Source organism: Zea mays, chromosome 10 (genome assembly GCF_902167145.1).
Source record: "Zea mays cultivar B73 chromosome 10, Zm-B73-REFERENCE-NAM-5.0, whole genome shotgun sequence".
Taxonomy (NCBI): domain Eukaryota; kingdom Viridiplantae; phylum Streptophyta; class Magnoliopsida; order Poales; family Poaceae; genus Zea; species Zea mays.
Genome location: NC_050105.1, coordinates 81,341,969 through 81,360,581, shown reverse-complemented (window position 1 = coordinate 81,360,581; position 18,613 = coordinate 81,341,969). Strand labels below are relative to the sequence as shown.

The 18,613-nt window shown below is 48.9% G+C and overlaps 2 protein-coding genes across 2 annotated transcripts; one reads left to right on the top strand and one right to left on the bottom strand.

The window, feature by feature from the left end:
* The first annotated feature begins 6,034 nt into the window (after positions 1-6,034).
* Positions 6,035-9,552, top strand: LOC100286234 (vesicle-associated membrane protein-associated protein A). Its single transcript, NM_001159122.1, is given in 8 exon segments — positions 6,035-6,324; positions 6,946-7,016; positions 7,122-7,203; positions 7,312-7,427; positions 7,536-7,697; positions 7,815-7,859; positions 8,449-8,526; positions 9,224-9,552. Coding segments are annotated over 8 exon segments (726 nt in total). The 5' UTR covers positions 6,035-6,263; the 3' UTR covers positions 9,335-9,552.
* Positions 9,553-12,252: 2,700 nt separating this feature from the next.
* LOC100279242 (uncharacterized) lies at positions 12,253-18,330 on the bottom strand. Its single transcript, NM_001152263.1, is given in 4 exon segments — positions 12,253-13,380; positions 16,341-16,945; positions 17,585-17,802; positions 17,926-18,330. Coding segments are annotated over 4 exon segments (1,827 nt in total). The 5' UTR covers positions 18,056-18,330; the 3' UTR covers positions 12,253-12,506.
* Positions 18,331-18,613: the final 283 nt, after the last annotated feature.

Sequence of the window (18,613 nt, the reverse complement as noted above, 5' to 3'; positions counted from 1 at the left end):
GTCCCTTGATCATGGCCTCAATGACAATTTCGTTGGGCACTGTTGGTGCCTGTGCCCTCAAACGCAAGAACCTCCGGACATACGCCTGAAGGTATTCTTCGTGATCCTAGGTGCACTGGAATAGAGCTTGAGCAGTGACCGGCTTCGTCTGAAACCCTTGGAAGCTGGTTAACAACATGTCCTTCAGCTTTTGCCATGAAGTGATCGTTCCTGGTCGAAGGGAGGAATACCAGGTTTGAGCAACACTCCTGACAGCCATAACAAAAGATTTTGCCATGACTGCAGTATTGCCACCATACGAAGATACTGTTGCTTCGTAGCTCATCAAAAACTGCTTCGGGTCTGAATGGCCGTCAAATATGGGAAGCTGAGGCGGCTTGTAGGACGGAGGCCAAGATGTAGCCTGCAGCTCAGCGGACAGAGGAGAAGCATCATCAAAAGCAAAATTTCCATGATGGAAATTGTCATACCAGTCATCTTCGTTGAGGAAACCCTCCTGATGAAGGTCTTTGTGCTGAGGCCTTCGGTTCTGCTCATCTTGAGTAAGATGACGAACTTCTTCAGAGGCTTCGTTTATCTGCCTTTGCAGTTCAGCTAGCCTGGCCATCTTTTCCTTCTTCCTCTGCACCTGTTGATGAAGCATCTCCATGTCTCTGATTTCTTGGTCTAGCTCATCCTCTGGCGGTGTCGGGCTGACAGCCTTCCTTTTCTGGCTTCGGGCCTCCCGAAGGGAGAGAGTCTCCTGATTGGAGTCCAGCGGTTGCAGAGCTGCAGCCCCAGTTGCTGAAGCTTTCTTCGGCGCTATAGCGAAGGTTTATGATCGCCGAAGGTGTTCAAAACTCAAAGAGTGGAAGTGAGTTCACCGGAGGTGGGCGCCAATGTTGGGGACTTGTTCTCAAATGCTTCGCCTTGAAAGAAGGTAAAAGTACAAGCGTGACGCAAAAGCAAATGCCAAGTCAGCGTGAATAGTACGGGGGCACTGTTCACCTATTTATAGGCATGGGGCACAGCCCATATAAAATTACACCCATGCCCTTTACATTTGGTAGTAATTTTATAGTAATCCACCGAGGTCTGAATAGCCTTTTCATCTTTAAGTCGGTTCCCTTTTCTGCTATCACGCCGAAGCTATCCTGCTCGCATCTTCGGCGCTGTATCAACCTTCGTGTTGTTTGAGCTTCTCCTACTGTGATGTCAATTCGAGTCCGAAGATACCTGTTCACACATTATACTCCAGAAACACTGTTAAATCATGCTTTTGAGGACCTTCGGAAGCCGAAGGCCCCCAACAGCTGGTTTTGAGAGGATTTCTGAAACATTATATTAGTCCAAAAAATAAGGTCTAATGCTCATGAACTGCCCTAACATAAGAGAAATGGTAAACACAATGAAGACTTAGGATTTGTATTCAATTTATTTAGAATACAACAACCTAGAAGAGCAAAGCTACAGTCAATCAGAGAAAAGGAGGGTATCCTAAAACTTAGAAATACATACCTCTTGCTTGATGAGTTTCTATCAATTCAGGTTTACACTAAGACTGTACTGTTTTTGAACAACGTTCGCCGCCTCAGCCTACAAGAAAAATGTCACTATCTGGTTCAGTATAAATATTGCTATCTTAGAAATAATAAAACAGTTGTGCTTTTATATTGAAGCACTGCTCTGTACACTATCAGTTACAATTGCAGCCAAAAGTACGATGCTTTGGTGAAAAATGTAAGAAATAAAACCTAGCTGAACAAGAGACTAACTGAACATAGAACCAAACATGTATTCAAAGATACCAGTGTTAGCTATATATTACCTTGAACTCAGTACACTAAAATCATGTTTACAAAGTCAAACGATATTCTAACAGAACTATTAAATAGCTACAAATTTTTAGTTAGCAACCGGAACTAACTAATTGTATGAACAGGAAGGTACGTCCAGTTGTAAGGTCTACTCTGTCCAGTTTAGTACTATGAGTAGCATTAGGCACTGAAATTAGCTGGAGCATGAGCAAAGAGCAGGCAACAAAGTTAAAGATATCCGTACTACTAAATAGTCTAGCAAAATTGGTTTGACAGACTTGAATTGTACAAAACTAACATATTTAAACGCACAAAGAGAAGATGAACATATTTAAAATTATGGTACAAAATTAACAGGTTGATTTAACTGAAAATCGAATGAGACTGTGCAGTTTAGTACTATGACTTAAGTGAAAATCGAATGAAACATAACAGACCAGTTGTATGGAGAGGATCGGTAAACTTGTAACCTATGTCTCAGAAATATACTTATTTCAGAAATAAACCTGTAACCTACCTGTGACTGTCCAATGTATGACTGAACCCAACACATTGCAGAAACACATTGCATAAACTTATTTCTGAAATAAACATGTAACCTATGTCTAGAAAAAAAGAACAACATACTCAACACTAAGAAAGAATTGCAGGATGAACTCGTAATCGACCATCACCTGGCTGATGGTGGGCGTCGGATGTACTCGCGTGTGTCCGATTGGTGGTCTCGTGTGTGGCCTCCCTTCGGCCTTTTTAATTCCAGGAAGGCGCGCCATTTGGGGAGGTGGATGGAGGGCGAGGTGTGGGGGCGAGCAGTGGCGGAGGACGCACAAAATTTGAGGTGTGGCGAATTTTGTACATGATTACGTGTACAAATCCATATATATGTATGTATACTTTCTAGTTTACAATAAACAGTTTAAATGAAATGACAATTTAAAGTATTTTGTAACAAACAAATATAATTGGAAGCAGAATTGAGAGGGCAGAATTGAAAAACATCTATCCTAAGTATTGAGAGGGCAGAATTGAAAAACAAGCTCATGGATTCAGAAACTACCACGACATATCTTACCAACACGCAGAAAGAATTAGAAGCAGCTCTTGTGGAGAAAGAGAGCCATATCAACCAAATGAAAGAGAACACAATTGCTTCAAACCCAGATCAGACGACAACTATAAAGGAACTCCTGCAGCAGAAAGAAGCTGAGCCTGATCTTGACAAATCCGAAAATTCCAGTGATCCCATTCCTGCTACAGTAGAAGATAATTCCGACAATACTACAATATCAGAGAGCAGCCACAATGATGAGAGCATTGTAGTGGGAGCAAACACCGAAAATGCAACTTCTGAAACAGTGGTAGACAAATATGAAAACTCCAACGATTCCATGCCTGCTCCAGAAAAAAATTCAAGCAACACTAATGCATCAGATAGCAGCCACCGGAATGAGAACATTATAGTGGAAGCAAAAGAAGATAATGCAACTTCTGACCTTGTGGTACTCGACAAATCTGAAAGCACCAATGGTTTTGTACCTGTTACTACAGAAGAATAAAATTCCACAACACCACTGCATGGGAGAGCAACCAACAAGATAACAGTTCCTAACAAGAACAGTTCTTAACGTTAACAACCAACATAGAAGATGTCCAGTTTCAACAGAACAAAGGTGATGCCAATGAGCAACCAGATGATGCTTCATAGGGAAGCCATTCAGATAGATTTGAGCTTCAGCGGGGAACCAAAAACTGATAGGCAACCAGGAAGAATGGCGGGAATCGCGGAGCAGATGGGTAGGACATCGTTGATGGCGGCCGCGCACCTCCTCCCCACGCCCTCAACACGCGCGCCATCGATTTCGTGGGGTAGGAGCGCGTTTATGGTAGCCGCGATTAAGGGTATCCGATCGAGCGCGCTCGGATCCACGAGGATGGAAGGAACGGCTGGGGGATCCTCGCGAGGACGGAAAGAGCAGCTGGGGGATCCTCGCGGATGGAAGGAGCGGGTGCGGCGCGGCTGCGGGATGCGCGCGTGGGGCTGCGGGATGTGCTCGGATGAACTTGTCTGCGGGATTTGGGAAACCTTGTCTGTGGGATCCAAATCTGAGCACTTGTGCCATGCGAGTGGTTGGACAGAGGAAATCTTGTACCCGTGCGCGAATTTGGGAAGCAACTTCCCTTGCGCGGGCGCGGCGGCTGCCATCGGCGGCGGGTGATGCGGGCGCAGGGAGGAGGAAGCGAGCGGATCGCGCGGCGTATGCGGGGAGGCTGCGGGATGTGTGGCTGGGGCGGCTGCGGGATGCGGGCTTGGCAGAACATGCGCCATGCGAGTGGTTGGACGCCTACACTACTAACATAATTAGTAGTAGAGATTAGAACTTAAAATTTTATATATCAGTATAATAAAAAATAATTATATAAATGTTTTAAGAGTTTTTCATGATTTTTGGCAGTTTGATTGTACTATGGTTACACGGAAAATTTGATTGTATAATATCCTATTTAGATGTTGATATTGGTGCACGTAATTAGGAATTAGAATTAGCTTTCCTAAGTTCTATTGGTTGGTTGCATATGAAATTGAGATTTGAAATCAGAGACCCAATTCCATGGTATTGGACTCTAACTGAAACCTCCCTCTCCAATACAAAATGGCATCCCTATTGCGTGGAATTAGACCACACAATTTCAAACTCTAATATAACGTCATCCAAACAATAGAATAGTTGCTTTGATAATGAATCCAATTTAATTACACGTGCTCAGATATCGACATCCAAACGGAGCATAGTTTTTGGCTCATGTCTTCGCGTATATACCCTCTTCATTTTTTCGTTTTCTTCCTTGCATTATTTCTGTCATTTCTTAAGAACCATATCAGTGCACTGTAAGAAAGATGGCAGACCAAGTTCATTCCAAGAAAAAAAATCAAAGCCATAAATAACTTTCCGCCAAAATCAATCACTACTGCGTATGATCACAGCATACCATGCACTAAAAGATGTGAAAGCTACGTCCACTGTTATCCCAAACTACCTAATTCCAAAATCCAAATATACACTCACAAAAGAGAACCTACGTGTACATGGCCTAACAAAGCTCTAAACTATAAATTGCTGAAAATGGTAAAAATATCTTAATATGTAGCTCCTACAAACAATACTGGCACTAGATGTTTTTTCTTGTTAGTCGAACTGACATGCTTAAATCTATAATCAATTTATGTAATGACATTATATTTATGTGTAAAGTATGATAACAAAGCCTCATGTTTGTGTTTGTAATAACCAAAGAGAGAAGGCGCCGCCGTCGGGCGGGTGGGCCCACACACGACCAACCGCTGCTAACTCGCGTCGATTCTCTCCCCCGCGTCGTGTCTCGTTCCGTCTCGTCCATTCGCTCGTCGTCGGAGCGCCGTGCCGGATGACGCAGAGCATGAGAGGCGGAGGGAGCGATCACAAGAAAGGCGTCGTCCATTCGCTTCCTAATTAATGGTCTGGCGCTCATTCTCAGAGTCTCACACTCACTAAATTGAACAGAAGCACCTTATAGTCGACATTAATGGTCTGATACTCATCTCTTGGCCCGACGCTCTTAGAAAAGTTTGTAATGGCTAGCTTTTAGAGTTGGGGCTATTTACACTTTTTCTTAGGAAGGGTATGCTTCAACTAAGAAAAATGTGCGGAGAGTTGAGGCGCGTCCATTTATGCTCTAGCCATAAAAAATTCTTACAAAAACATTATGTCATTGATGTAGGTGCTTTGCAAAATGCTTAGGTAGGTTTAGTCCTAGTATTTAATGAGATTTGCATATCTCTTACCACTGTTTTTTTACTAACCATTGGGCCTGCCCTTGTATTTGTTTGAATCTGTATTTTTTTTTGCAAGTTCCTTGAAAACAACCAAACTTAAGAAAGAATGCATTTGATTTTAACGAAGGTTTAGCATAAGGATTTGACCAACCTAATATTGTATTATATCGTTTCACAGCTGAATCTGATCCATAAGCAATTGAAGGCTGCACAGTGATGCAACTGCATGTTCCGACCTGTACCTGAACATTTGGCAGCCAGCTGCGCACGGTGTAAAGCCACCACGTCACGGATCCATCCAGCTCAGCTGCTGCATAGTCCAGTTTGCCACCAACCAAAGGGTAGAACCGTCATTTCGTACGGTAGTTCATCAAGGGAAATGACCCCATGCCTTAAACACATTTCTGCTGCAACCTTCTTTTTTTTTATGCCCGGCACTGCAGCGAGGCAGGAGGGCGACCGGAATTTCCCATCTCTCCTTCTCATCATTCCTTTCGGGATTTCCCCTCCTGGTTCCCATCGATCAGAGGGCCCGGCGCTGTTGCCTTTCGCATTCGATTCCTTTCGGGTCGGATTTGTGGCGGAGCTCTTGATTTGCTCCGTCCCTGCCAGAGGAGGAGGGCTTGCTGGATCAGGGATCGAGCAAGGAAGCAGCCATGAGCGGCGGCGGAAGCGTGAGTTTCCTCGAGATCCAGCCGTCGGAGCTCGCATTCCCCTGTAAGTTCTCCCAGATCTCGTATCTAGGCTGTTTGGATCATGTTGGGATGCTGACGTAACTGTTCCTTTTATTGGATCTTGGTCAAAGCTGTGATCTTGGTAGGGAAACATGGTCGGCGATCCTCCCTAGGTGGACTTGCTACCCCCTAATCAGCTTGGTTCGTGGAGTGGGTTGTAGAATCGTGCCTTCTTGTAGCAGTAGGTTGCGCCCATCATTCGAATGACGTGTGCTAGTATTTGTGTGCCGATCTGTTCGTCTGCTGGGGGTTTGAGTGGGCCAGATTTGTTTGATTCTTGGTGCACGCTTCCGGTGTGCATTGTGTGTGGTGAGTGGTGAGTGGTGACTCGTCGTTTTGGTAGTTATTTGGCCTTTCCGGGGCTTTGGGATCTAGTACAAAAGATTGCGTTGTAACTGTATTGGTGTGCGCTGTTTGTTTTCGTGTGGTAGCGTGAAATAAAATTTGCCTGTATATTTGGCGCCGCTTTTGACTCTGGTCATTGTCTGCCTGCTTAGCTTGAAATAACTGCAATGCGTTATAGGTCTTTCAATTGACTATACAGTAGGTTAAACTGTCCTGCTATGTGCCTGAACTGTTTTTTATTTTTGTTTGTACATGACAGTTGAGATAATGAGGCAGAGCTCGTGTTCCATGCAACTGACCAATAAGACTGACCATTATGTAGCATTCAAGGTAACTATTGTTCAATGTCACTTTTCATGCTCCAAGAGTCCAAGATATTCACTTGGATAGATTGCACTGTAGACACAAATCTTATATCTTATCTGTGATTTGTAGGTCAAAACAACCAACCCAAAGCAGTACTGTGTGCGTCCTAATATTGGTGTTGTATTACCTGGCTCAACTTGCAATGTTACAGGTAGCACCGAAATCCATGACATTGTGAAACAACAGCCTGATGCTAGGAAATCCACTTAACGTGACTCAAATTTGTACTTATGTCTGCTTAACCTTTGTCTGTTGTTAGTGACAATGCAAGCACAGAAGGCTTCACCACCTGACATGCAGTGCAAGGACAAGTTCCTAGTTCAAAGCGTTGTGGCCGAGAATGGTGTGACAGCTCAAGATATTAATGCAGCAATGGTAGCTACTCTGCCACTTGATTAGTTATATTTCCATAAGGTTGCTATGCGCATACATTCTTGTTTGCCATGTCATGTGTGATGTGTCTATATGCTTTTATCATAACAGTTCAATAAGGAGCCAGGGAAAGTTGTCGATGAATTCAAGCTGCGTGTGGTTTATGTGCCAACAACTATGCCCAACCCAATCCCTGAAGAATCTGAACTAGGGAGTTCCACTCCCTCATTTTCACAAGAAAACGGGATCGATCATTCCATGACGCCACTATCTGTAAGACACTGATCTATTTCAGTTTTTTTGTTTCATATATATCTGTACTCAGGCTTCTGCGGGTTTTCATTTGATGGCTTAGTGAATTGCTATTTCTAAGCACTTTGCAAATTTCAGGTATCTAGATCGTCTGCTGAAACAGCAAAGGAGAAGCCCTCTGAGGTAGCCCTTTATGGTTGTCTCATTAGACATCAGCGCTATTGAATTAAAAAGCAGAAATCTTGCTGGATCGATATATCTTTTTTCTTATGTTTAGATCTCTCACATGATTATGGTTTGGTCTCAAATAATCCAGCACTGGCATGGTAACTTTTTAGCTGAATGTTACTATCACATCTATTTATGACTAGAATGGATTTGTGGTTTTCTGAGAGTTTTGATCTGATTCACTATCCATTTTAAATATTTGACAAATATTAATGCCTCTTTATCACTAAACTCTGTACTTTTAGGAAGAGAGGCAAACTAAATGTAACGTAAGTAGGTCAGGGAACACATCCATTGTCAGTTTTCTATACCTGACGCCTTCATGATTTCTCATTCACACGCACCATCTTGCTCATATAGCTTAGACATGAATACTCATCCTATGAGTAGTAACACATTGGAATGATCTCTGCAGTTTTTGCTTCTTCATGTCTGATCTTTTGAGTCCTTGACAGCAGAAAGCCACATGTTTGTGTATAACTTGTAACATACTTTATGAAGTTTCACGTTTTTTTTGACTAATTCACTGGTTTATGACTGCTAGGCAACTTCTGTGATCTCCAAGCTAACTGAGGAGAAAATGTCTGCTGTTCAGCAGAACCAGAAATTACGCCAAGAGCTGGTAAGTTCTCCAGACACTTTGGTAGTCCTGAATCAGTACTGTAGTTTGTGATCATTTGTTTTCTAGGTGTCCTTTGAATCGTTTCCATTCTCATAAAAATATTACTTTGGTGGGTGGTGACATTGTCCATTGATGCTATTGCTGTATGATTTCCATTTGCTTCTCTGAGCACCATCGTCATAAGAAGGGAAAAGAACATTGAAAGCTACTGAAGTGAAAGTTTTCTTGTTCCTACAAGCACCAGTTTTTTTTTATGCAAGATAAACTGATGGATCCTGTTAGACATATAATAATCGATTTCAAGTGAAGAAACTAAGACCTGTATTTTGCATTTGAGGGGGGGGGGGGGGGGCGGGGAAGGGGTGACTCTATTATAATTTTGTGAGTGGTAATACTAGGAAGATCCAGTTAATTAATTATAAAGGGCAGCGTGGAACTGAACTTTTGGATGGCCATGTTGTGGTGTGAACCCTTTCCTGCTCCAATATTCAAGCGACTGCATCTAATGTTATCTGATTGAATAATACCTAGTAGCTGCATATTTAGAAAAGGTAGCACACCAATAACTCAAAAAGCTCTAGCCTGGCTAATGCCCTAGCATAAATTCAAAAGGCATAATTGATCAAAACCCGTGTGCAAACTCAAATATATGAGCGAGTTCTTTCCAGACTCAAAAACCCATGTCTCTCTGAATCAGGAGCTTCTACGGAAAGAGAGCAGCAAAACCGGCGGCGGTTTCTCCATCACCTTCTTGTTTGTCGTGGGCCTCCTGGGCATCGTCGTTGGCTACATCCTCAAGAGAACATAGTGGAACGGTGTCTCCAGCAGATCTCTACTACTCCCATTAAAGGACACCCACCCACCCCACAGGTGGGGTGGTATGCCTCTCTCTCCCCATGTGTTTTCGCTCCTAATCGGAGCGCCCTGTTCTAACGTGTAACAACAGCAGCACTCCTAGAGGCTAGAGGCCTTCGGTTTGTGTACATCATTATGGTGGTCCATACTTATTTTTTTTCTTCCAGAATTCATTTCGGAGTTGGTAGACTTGTTTTAACGGGAATGTTTGAACTGTTGCCAGTCTGATGAATTTGCCAGATATTTTGCATCGTTTCACCTGAAGTACTCGAACCGAGAGATGCATGACGTGCGCGCTATGTAATCACCGAGCATTCAGAGCAACTAGTAAAATAGCATCAGGTTCGATCAACTGCTCTGCAATCAAGAAGTTAAGGAATACAGCATGCAGTCAGTCATTCAGGTCGGCACCGTGCACGTTGCCATCGGCGTGTCGTGGCGCACCAGGAAGAGCGCTGCGGCGGCCGCGCCGGCGAGAAACCCTAGCAGCAGGTACCCGGACCTCGCCGCGGCGAGCCTTATCGTTGAGGATGGGCCGTCCACGTCTCGGCCGACGACCGTCGTCGTCTCCGCTTCCACTGGGCCGTTGTAGTCGTCCACCGCCTCTTTGTCCGCCATCGTCGGCCGCCCGTCCTCGCCGCGGACGGCGCCCCGGCCGGGCCGCCGCGACTCTTCCTCCACCGCCGCAGTGACGCTGCTGCCCACCTCCGTCACGGCGGAGGCGCTCTGGACGCTGTCGTCGATCGCTGCGTCCTCCATTGACCTCGTACGTAAATTTTTTGACAGTACAAGACCAACCGCGCGCTGATGCGCATATAAGGGCTTGGCCCTTAACGGACGCGCCGGTTCGGCGGCGGCGGCGGCGGCGGCTCTGCGCCGTCGGATCGAGTCCGCTTCGTGTGGGATGTGATGTGGACCATCAGATCAACAGCCCGCCGCCGGGATTATGGTAGTGCGTTCACGAAATTACCATATGAGATCGTGCCGTTTCTGTGAAACTCACGGGAAGGCTGAGCGTCAGTTCCTCTTATTTTGGTATCTTTCCACGTTCTTGCATAACTCCTTCTCGTCTGATGAACCTTCTCAGCTTGTGTAGTGTAGGACCAGTATATGCATTTTCTTCTCCTCTTGCAAAAGAAAATGACTGATGGAGAACCTTGTTAGTTTTCTTGACAAATGGTAGGTGGTACGTACTGTATCTTGTATTTTTTTTATTTAACCTCTTAGAAGCCCTCTCAAAAGACTCCTAGGTTTTGCATCACTCCACCCTTTCAAATTTCTAAGGTTTTCATAATTCTGTAGCATAGACGGAGCCAAAAAAAAGTTTAGGGTAGACTGAATTAAATTACTATAATATAAAAACCTCTTCTACATTATATTATGTATATTTTAGATTAGAGGGTTCTAGTGGAGTACGATAGGATCGTAAGCGGTACAAAGGCTCGAGCCCGCCCGCCCCACCACTGAATCCATACCTGTTTTATAGGTCAATTAATCCGAAGCATCACACATGACATCCTCTATTTTCTGCACCTCTTTTACATGATTTCAAGATTGCAGTGGAGGAATTTTCTTCCCACCACGACAGATATACAAAATGCAGTAACACTACGTCACCAAATAACCTAGCCCCACCATCCTTCCTCCTATAATAATTAAGTAAACACCCTAGCGTGGTTTTATAATCCCCCCTGGCTCCTCCTCTAAGAAACAAGTTATTACTTTTTATACTACATACTCTCGTAAGATGGTAACGAATTATGATCCAAATATTTTTTCTTCACAATCATTCGAGCCTTTAGCTAATTTAAGTTTAAAAAAAAGAAATATAGTCCCACCCTAATCCAATCAGATCCTTAAATTTTATGGGGTAAAATCATCTTTTTCCCCTTTTTTCAGACATGTTAACCAGTCACCAGGCTTTTTTCTCCTGTTCTTGTGATCAGATTAATTCGGACGATTATCCTTATCTCGTGCGTGGTTATCCTTCTAATCACGTGAGATTTGTTAGCTATCGTCTAAGAAGGGGTTCAGGCCCCCCTATATATATAAAGAGGTACGATCGATTGAGAAACCTCGAACACATTCCAATCGAACCTATCTACTTTATTTACTTTTTCTACCATAGGAGTAAATGTAACATAACTTTAGTTGTAGCATTCCGCATATCATCATCACCTCTATTCGACTCTACGTCGTCTACATCCATCCTAGGGTGGCCTGCTGCCCTAAGACGATCCTAGGATCTTACCCTGACGGGCAAGATCTACTTCATCTACTTCACTCAAAATCTTTTTTCTCGAATTGATCTCTTAATTCTTAGTCGACTCTACGTCGCTTTGGGACGCCCCGTGTGACCTGTTGACCCGGAGCACCCTAAGGTCTCTCCCCCATAAGGCGGGATCTAGGTTCTACGAGGAGAAGAAGATGATCCTGCGCCATCGCAGACCGTCCAACCAGAGCGCTAACCGTTCGGACAACACGGTGGGAAGAAGCCGCTTGTGTCGCCAGGTCACGGACCGTCTGGCCCAGAGCCACAGACAGTCTGTGTCGCCGCAGCGAGCACCGCCAGACGACTCGGCGATCCGTCACGAAGCGCCCCCACCCCCACCGTTCACCTTGTGGAGCCGAAACCAAAGCATTGCTCATTAGGAGAAGGCCATAGGGTTCGTTGTTATTTGGTCTTGAATATGTGGTGGCTATCGAAGAGTTGACTCAGTTCTCTAAAGATAGACTTTATTCGACCCTAAATCATTTAAAGGTGTCAAGTACTAGCACACAGACGGTTGGTTATATGAAAATGAAAAACTTAACTCATTCTGAGTTTGCTCAGTGTCCCGAACGATCTTAGCCCAATTGACAAGCGGTTTTACAATTCCCCCCTCACTCCTCTAAGAAACATGTTATTAATTTTTATAACTACACGCTTACGCACGCGCGCGTGCTGTACTTGGATACAAAAGATACACACTCGTATACACTGACTGACACGATGGTACAACACGCGGAGCTAGCAATGAATCTGACCGACGACGATCGGACGGATATATAATTAAGCTCGGTGTATAGGGTTCAATTTAGGGTCGTCCGTCGCGTGCCTCGTCGATCGATCGAACATGGATGGATCAGTGGAGCGTGGGCTCGTCGGCCATCTCGACGCCGTTGACGCTGCCGTCGGCGCCGGGGCGGCCCGCCTTGTACTTGTACCAGCGGGCGGCGACGAGGTAGACTAGTAGGTTGGCGAGGCAGACGGCGGCGAGCAGCCAGTAGAAGTTGTCGAGGCGGCCCTTGTTGAGGTCGTTGGCGATCCAGGGGTGGCGGTCGCCCGTGACCCTGTGCACGGCGGCGACGAGCGCGGAGCTGACGAAGAATCCCAGCGACAGGGTGCTGAGGAACAGCCCCGTGCTCATGGTCTTCATCCCCTTGGGGCACTCGCGCAGGAAGAAGTCGAGCTGGCCGATGTACGTGAACGCCTCGCCCGCCCCCACGAGGAAGAACTGCGGGATGAGCCAGAACACGGACATGGGCACGACGCCTCCGGAGGCGGACTCGGAGGAATCGCGCGCGACGCGGAGGCGGCGGACCTCCGTGAGCGCGGCGCCCGCCATGGCGACGACGGAGAGCGCGAGGCCGACGGCGATCCGCTGCAGCGGGGTGAGGCCGTGCGGGTTGCCGCTGACGCGGCGCGCGACGGGCACCACCAGGCGGTCGTAGACGGGCACGGTGAGCAGGATGGAGCCGACGAAGAAGACGGTGAGGGAGCCCGCGGGGATCTGGAACGAGCCCCCGACGCGGCGGTCCATGGTGGTGGCCTGCGACACCGAGAAGGTGGTCATCTGCGCGTACACCGTCCAGAACATGATCGTGGTCGCCCAGATCGGCAGCATCCGCGCCACCGTCTTCACCTCCTCCACGTCCGTCAGCGTCGCCAGCCGCCACTTGCTGCTGCTGCTCGCCCCCGCCGCCGGATCCTCGTTGATCGCCGCGTGGTCCAGGAAGCTGTTGTTCATGATCACCCAGTCGAAAAAAACACACGCGGGAGAACCAGCAAACCGTCAGCTGCTGCGACATTTCCATTTCGTTTTCTTTGAAATAAGTAAATAAAATCAACCAAGAGCTTATAAAGTTGGTTCCAATTATAAAGTTAGCTGCAAAATGTTTATAAAGTTCATTGTCCAAATGTTGTCTGAAAACCGTTCTTTTTTTGCAGACATTGAGGTTGCTATCAGTGCAGTGGGGTGGGGGCCACTTGAACAAGCTGACACGGAGAGGCATGCATGCAAAGCTAAGTTGGTTCCAATCCAATTATACTAGAGAGTATCGATGCGTCAAAGCACGAAGCAGGGCATCTGTTTTTTATATATAGTATTGGTAGACCAGACGCAACCGCCCTTGTCGACAATAACCACTCGTGCGAGAGAATCGTCGCCGGCCGGAGCTTATCGCTTATTAAACATGGCATCATCATCGTCGTCTGTTAGTACTACTAGTTAAATTAAGAAGGGGAGAAGAGATTCGCTCGGCGTGCGTGATGTTCACATGGTGGTGTGAGGCCCAATCAGGGACATGATGTTCACCTGTTCATTCAGTGCAAACATGCAATGATGCAGGTGTAATAAGCATCCTTCCGACCGCCATGCCCAAACCCCGACGAGACCACGCAACGCAGGCACCACCACCACCACTCGCTAGCATCGACCGTGTAAAAGTATCACAGAGAGACAGAGAGAACGAAAGGAGGAGGCAAGCAAAGGGTTAGCAGGCAGCCACTAATCTTGGTCAGGAGCACGGGCGCGGGATGGCAACGGCAGCGGCACGTGCGCGCGGGCTGCTTTTTATCTCCCGACTCCCGCGCGCGTATGGTCACGGCACGGTCGATCTCGATCCCTCCACTCCAGTGCAGTGATCCTTCTCCACAGCTTTTTCCCAAGCGGACATGCCGCATGGTGGCCACACCTAGAGAGAGATAGAGAAAGGAAGGAAGAAAAGGGCGCAGTGCGGTGGCGAGAGGGCGCCATGCCAACGCCGACGGCCGGCCGGCAGCGGCATGTGGGAGAGAGGGGCGCAAAAGGTTGCTCCGACTCCGACTCCGACCCGTGTGTCTAGGACTCTAGGTAGATTTGGCCGTACGTCGCCATCCGTCCGTCCCCATGGCGGCCCACTCTCTCGTCTCGTCCGCCCCGTGGCGTGGCAGCTAGCTAGGCGTTCCCCACACACAACACCATGCTGCTGCAATGCAAGGCAAGGTTGTCACAGCCAGCCCACAGGAAGGCTAAGGCAAGGCAAGAGCAGGCGTTCGGCGTTCCGTCCATCACTGTGTGCCCTTTCGCGCCCACCGCTGCTGAATCACATTTCAATCGCCACCCAACGAAAAGCATCATCAATCATGCAGCACCCCCTCCGCCTTTCGGTGTACAGTGCAGTGCACTCCGTCAGACTCGCGACTGTATGTATGTAGGCGTGGCATGTCAGTGGTCAAGCCGAACCTCTTTCTATTCCTTGGACCACGTCTGTTCGACAGGACACGGCACACACAATGTTCTACTGCAACTTTGGTTCCCGACTTTCCAACCCTACTGTCTACTACGCTACTGCTGCTGCTGTTCATTCATCAGTACCTCAGCTCCTCAAGCCGACGCCTTGCTGCCACGTTTTCAATGCGGCTGTGAAAAAGTCTCACACACTGTCCGTGTCCGAGTCGCCAGGAAGCGATGAGGGCACGAAGCTAGTACTCTCGGTTGGTGGATGACTGACTGGTGCGGGGCGCCGTGAAAGGGGGGGGGGGGGGGGGGGGGGGGGGGGGGGGGGAGCGCGCGAGGGGCAGCTTTCTTGGCCTCCCGAGATAGACAAGGAGGGAGATGAGAGATCAAGCTCCTTTTTGGCCTCGCATGCCGACCTCTGTTTCTCCACACCTTCTCCCAGTCTATACCACCACCAGCAGCAGCAGCAGGTGCATGTCGTCTACCGTCTGTATAATATGTATACATATCTACAATATCCTGCTGTGCAGAGCACCGGGGCAGAGGAGGACACACAGCATCACAACAGCCACCGAACGATGGCCCGGGGGGCCGGACAGACAGCAACAGGGCAAGCAAGCAAACCGAGGGGGCACTGCGCGGTCCGTGACCCCTGCTAGTTCCGGGAGAGAGAGAGAGGGAGGGGGGCATTAGAAATAGCGCAATTATTGGCCCGGGTGCTGCCAAACCCCGGGACATTTGTCGCTCGCCGCCGGTGGCCTAGCTTATCCTCTTCTTTCCCGGGGAGGGAAGGGGACGGTGTCTGGGACTGTGGTGGTGTTTGCCATTCAGATACAGGGGGTGGTGTAGGGGACCACTCGTCAGCCACGGCCGGAAGGAATGGTTCGGCGCCGGTTTCAGTAGGGGAGGAGGCGATTGGATCTGCCATGAATTCATCATCCGTAGCACAACACCGCGTGAACGGGCGAATGCAAGTTGGGGAGAAAGGAAAACGATGCGGAGATGGAGGGGACAAACCCGGCCAGCCGGCCGTCTGCATCTACGTGCATTGGACTGGACTGGGCTGGCCCTTAACGTAGCTGGCAAAATTGCATGTATACTGTTACTGGTGGAGACAGACAGACAGACATCATCAGCTCACCATCCTTCCTCTCTGTTTCTCTTGTCTGGTTGTGTATGTGTGTGTTTCTCTCTCTCTCTCACGGACACTCTGTTAAGTCACAGACTCACAGTACAAGTGAGCGAGACCAATAGTAAGCAAGCTGGCCTCTTTTGACTGAACCCATCAACTAACCACCATGCTTCACTAGCTAAATACGTTAGTCAGGTGGTAGTATATAGTAAGGTATTTTGTTCAGTAATCAAGGTAATTAATAGCAGCGACATGCATAAGGTAGGTAATTACAAATAATAGTGCATGGTCATGACGATAGGAACCAAAAAACAGCAACAACATTAAAGTAGTAGCAGTAACCTTACCGGAACTGGTCGGTGTGGGGGAGGCGCTCCTTGCGCTTGCTCTTCTTGCTGGAGGACCCATCCTCGACGGCGGCGGCCTTGCCGACGTCGACGTCGTAGAGCATGGCGGGGTCGGCGGGGAGAGGGAGGCGGCGCTTGCGCCAGGCGGCGACGACGACGGCGGCGATCTGCGTGAGGGGGCTGCCGGCCAGCTTCTTGAAGCGGTACCTGCGTGTGCCGGCCAGGAAGACGAGGAGGCCCGCGGCGATGGCGCAGGCGCAGGCGCCGTAGCCCCAGCGCCTGCCCAGGTTGTCCTGGACGTACACCAGCACGGTGACGGCCAGCAGCGACCCCAGCGAGATGAAGAAGAAGAACCAGTTGAAGAAGCGCATCATCTGCCGCTTCTCCCCGCCGTCCGACTCGTCGAACTGGTCCGACCCGAACCCCGACACGCTCGACTTTAGCCCACCCGTGCCCAGCGCCGTCAGGTACAGCGCCAGGTACAGCACCCCCAGCTGCGCCCCCGACGCCCGCGCGCACTCCCCGACGACGCCTCCGCCGGTCGCGGAGCAGGACGCCGGCCGTAGCCCCGGCGCCGCCGTCGAGATCGTCAGGATCGTCACGCCCTGCAAACCATGTTACCGCTTTTAGATCTCTTTTTTTATTATTAGATCGTGCTCTTCTTCTCCGTGCCCAGGTAGATTGACAGACAGGCAGATGATGCAAGGATCGAATCCAACAACTCCGCTGCCAATAATGGGGGGAAACAAAAAGAGGAAATTGTAGACCCCCGCCGGCTGTCCACCGCACCACCGTGCATGGGCGGGCGTTCATTGGGCGATGATGGACTGGATTGGAAACTGTTTGCTTTCATTGGGTGCGCGTGCGCGGTTCTTTTCAGGGTTGAGCATCTTCTGCATGGAAAGTTCCAATTTTTATTTGGGGGTTTTTTTTACGGCTGCTGCTACTACTAGTCCTACTCCTCCTAAGTCGGGGATAAAAAAATAAAAATAAAATCAAGACGATGAAAAGCCGACGCAGATATTTCGACAGAGGAGATTGACCGCACCCATCCAGTAAACTGACCGACATGTAGAGAGAGCAGAGCCGAACGAGCTGCCCTAGTTAGGATTATCCGATCCAAGTCCAAGCGGTGAGCAGATTACTATTGTTATTAATATTATTATAAAAATAAAAGGAAAGGAGAAAAAAAAGGAATCAACCGTCCGTCGTCCCGAGTTTGTGGGAGGGGAGGGGGGACTGACCGAGGCCTGGACGGCGGTGAAGATGGCGATGGTGAGGTAGCGGCCGAGGAAGGAGTCGGCGACGAAGCCGCCGAGGAGGCAGAGCATGAAGGAGGTGCCCATGAAGTTGGTGACGACGTTGGCGGACTCGGCGTTGCCCAGGTGCATGGTGCCCGTCAGGTACGTCACCAGGTTCACGGCGATGCCCAGCGTCGTCAGCCGCTCGTTCAGCTCCGCCACTGATTGACATACAGTACAGACACAGGGGTCAGTCAGCCTCCCCCACGCATTATATATCCATCCTCTTCGTCAGCGACAGATCTGCCGGGCTCGGGGATCTCGGATGGGTAAAATCAACCAACCTAGGATCATGGCGGCGGCGCCCCAGCGGCCGGTGGTGGCGCGCGGGGCCGGCCGGCCCTTGAAGTCCCAGGCGTCGAGGAGGACGTCCGTCTCCGCCGCGGCATTGGTCTCGGGGAGGAGTCCGACCATCTTCGCTCTTGTTCTGGTCTCTTCGCTTCCCCTCCCTCTCTCTCTCTCAGTCTCTCTCTCTCTCTCTCTCTCTCTCTATATCTGTGTGCCGGCGGCCGGCAGCGAGGTGGCGCGCGGGGCTACGTGTGAGGATTCGGGAGGAGGCGACACGGGGAGGGTTGAGAGGGGGAAGGAGGAGGTGGAGGCCCAGAGACCTGATGACCGACCAGCTGCGGTTGCCGGCCGGCACCGCGCGCTGCTGCTCTGGGCTGGATGGGGGCGGGGCACAGCAGAAGGCAGATCGCTGTGCTGCTGCCTGTGCGTGTGTGTGCGGTGCGGACTGCCGTGCTCCGCCGGGTGTGCGGCGCCCCGCTATATATAACCCGTTCGCGACGGGGGGGTATTTTCGGGAGAATCTCTCACGGCTGCCCGGTGGGCCTCGCGGATCAGTGGATAATTAGAGGAGCGAGGTGGGCAACATATATAACTTGCAGCCTTTTATTTTTTACACGTACTAACAGTTATTACTAGTACTAAATAGAGAAAAAAACGATTTTGTTTAAGGCAGGAAAGGCAAGG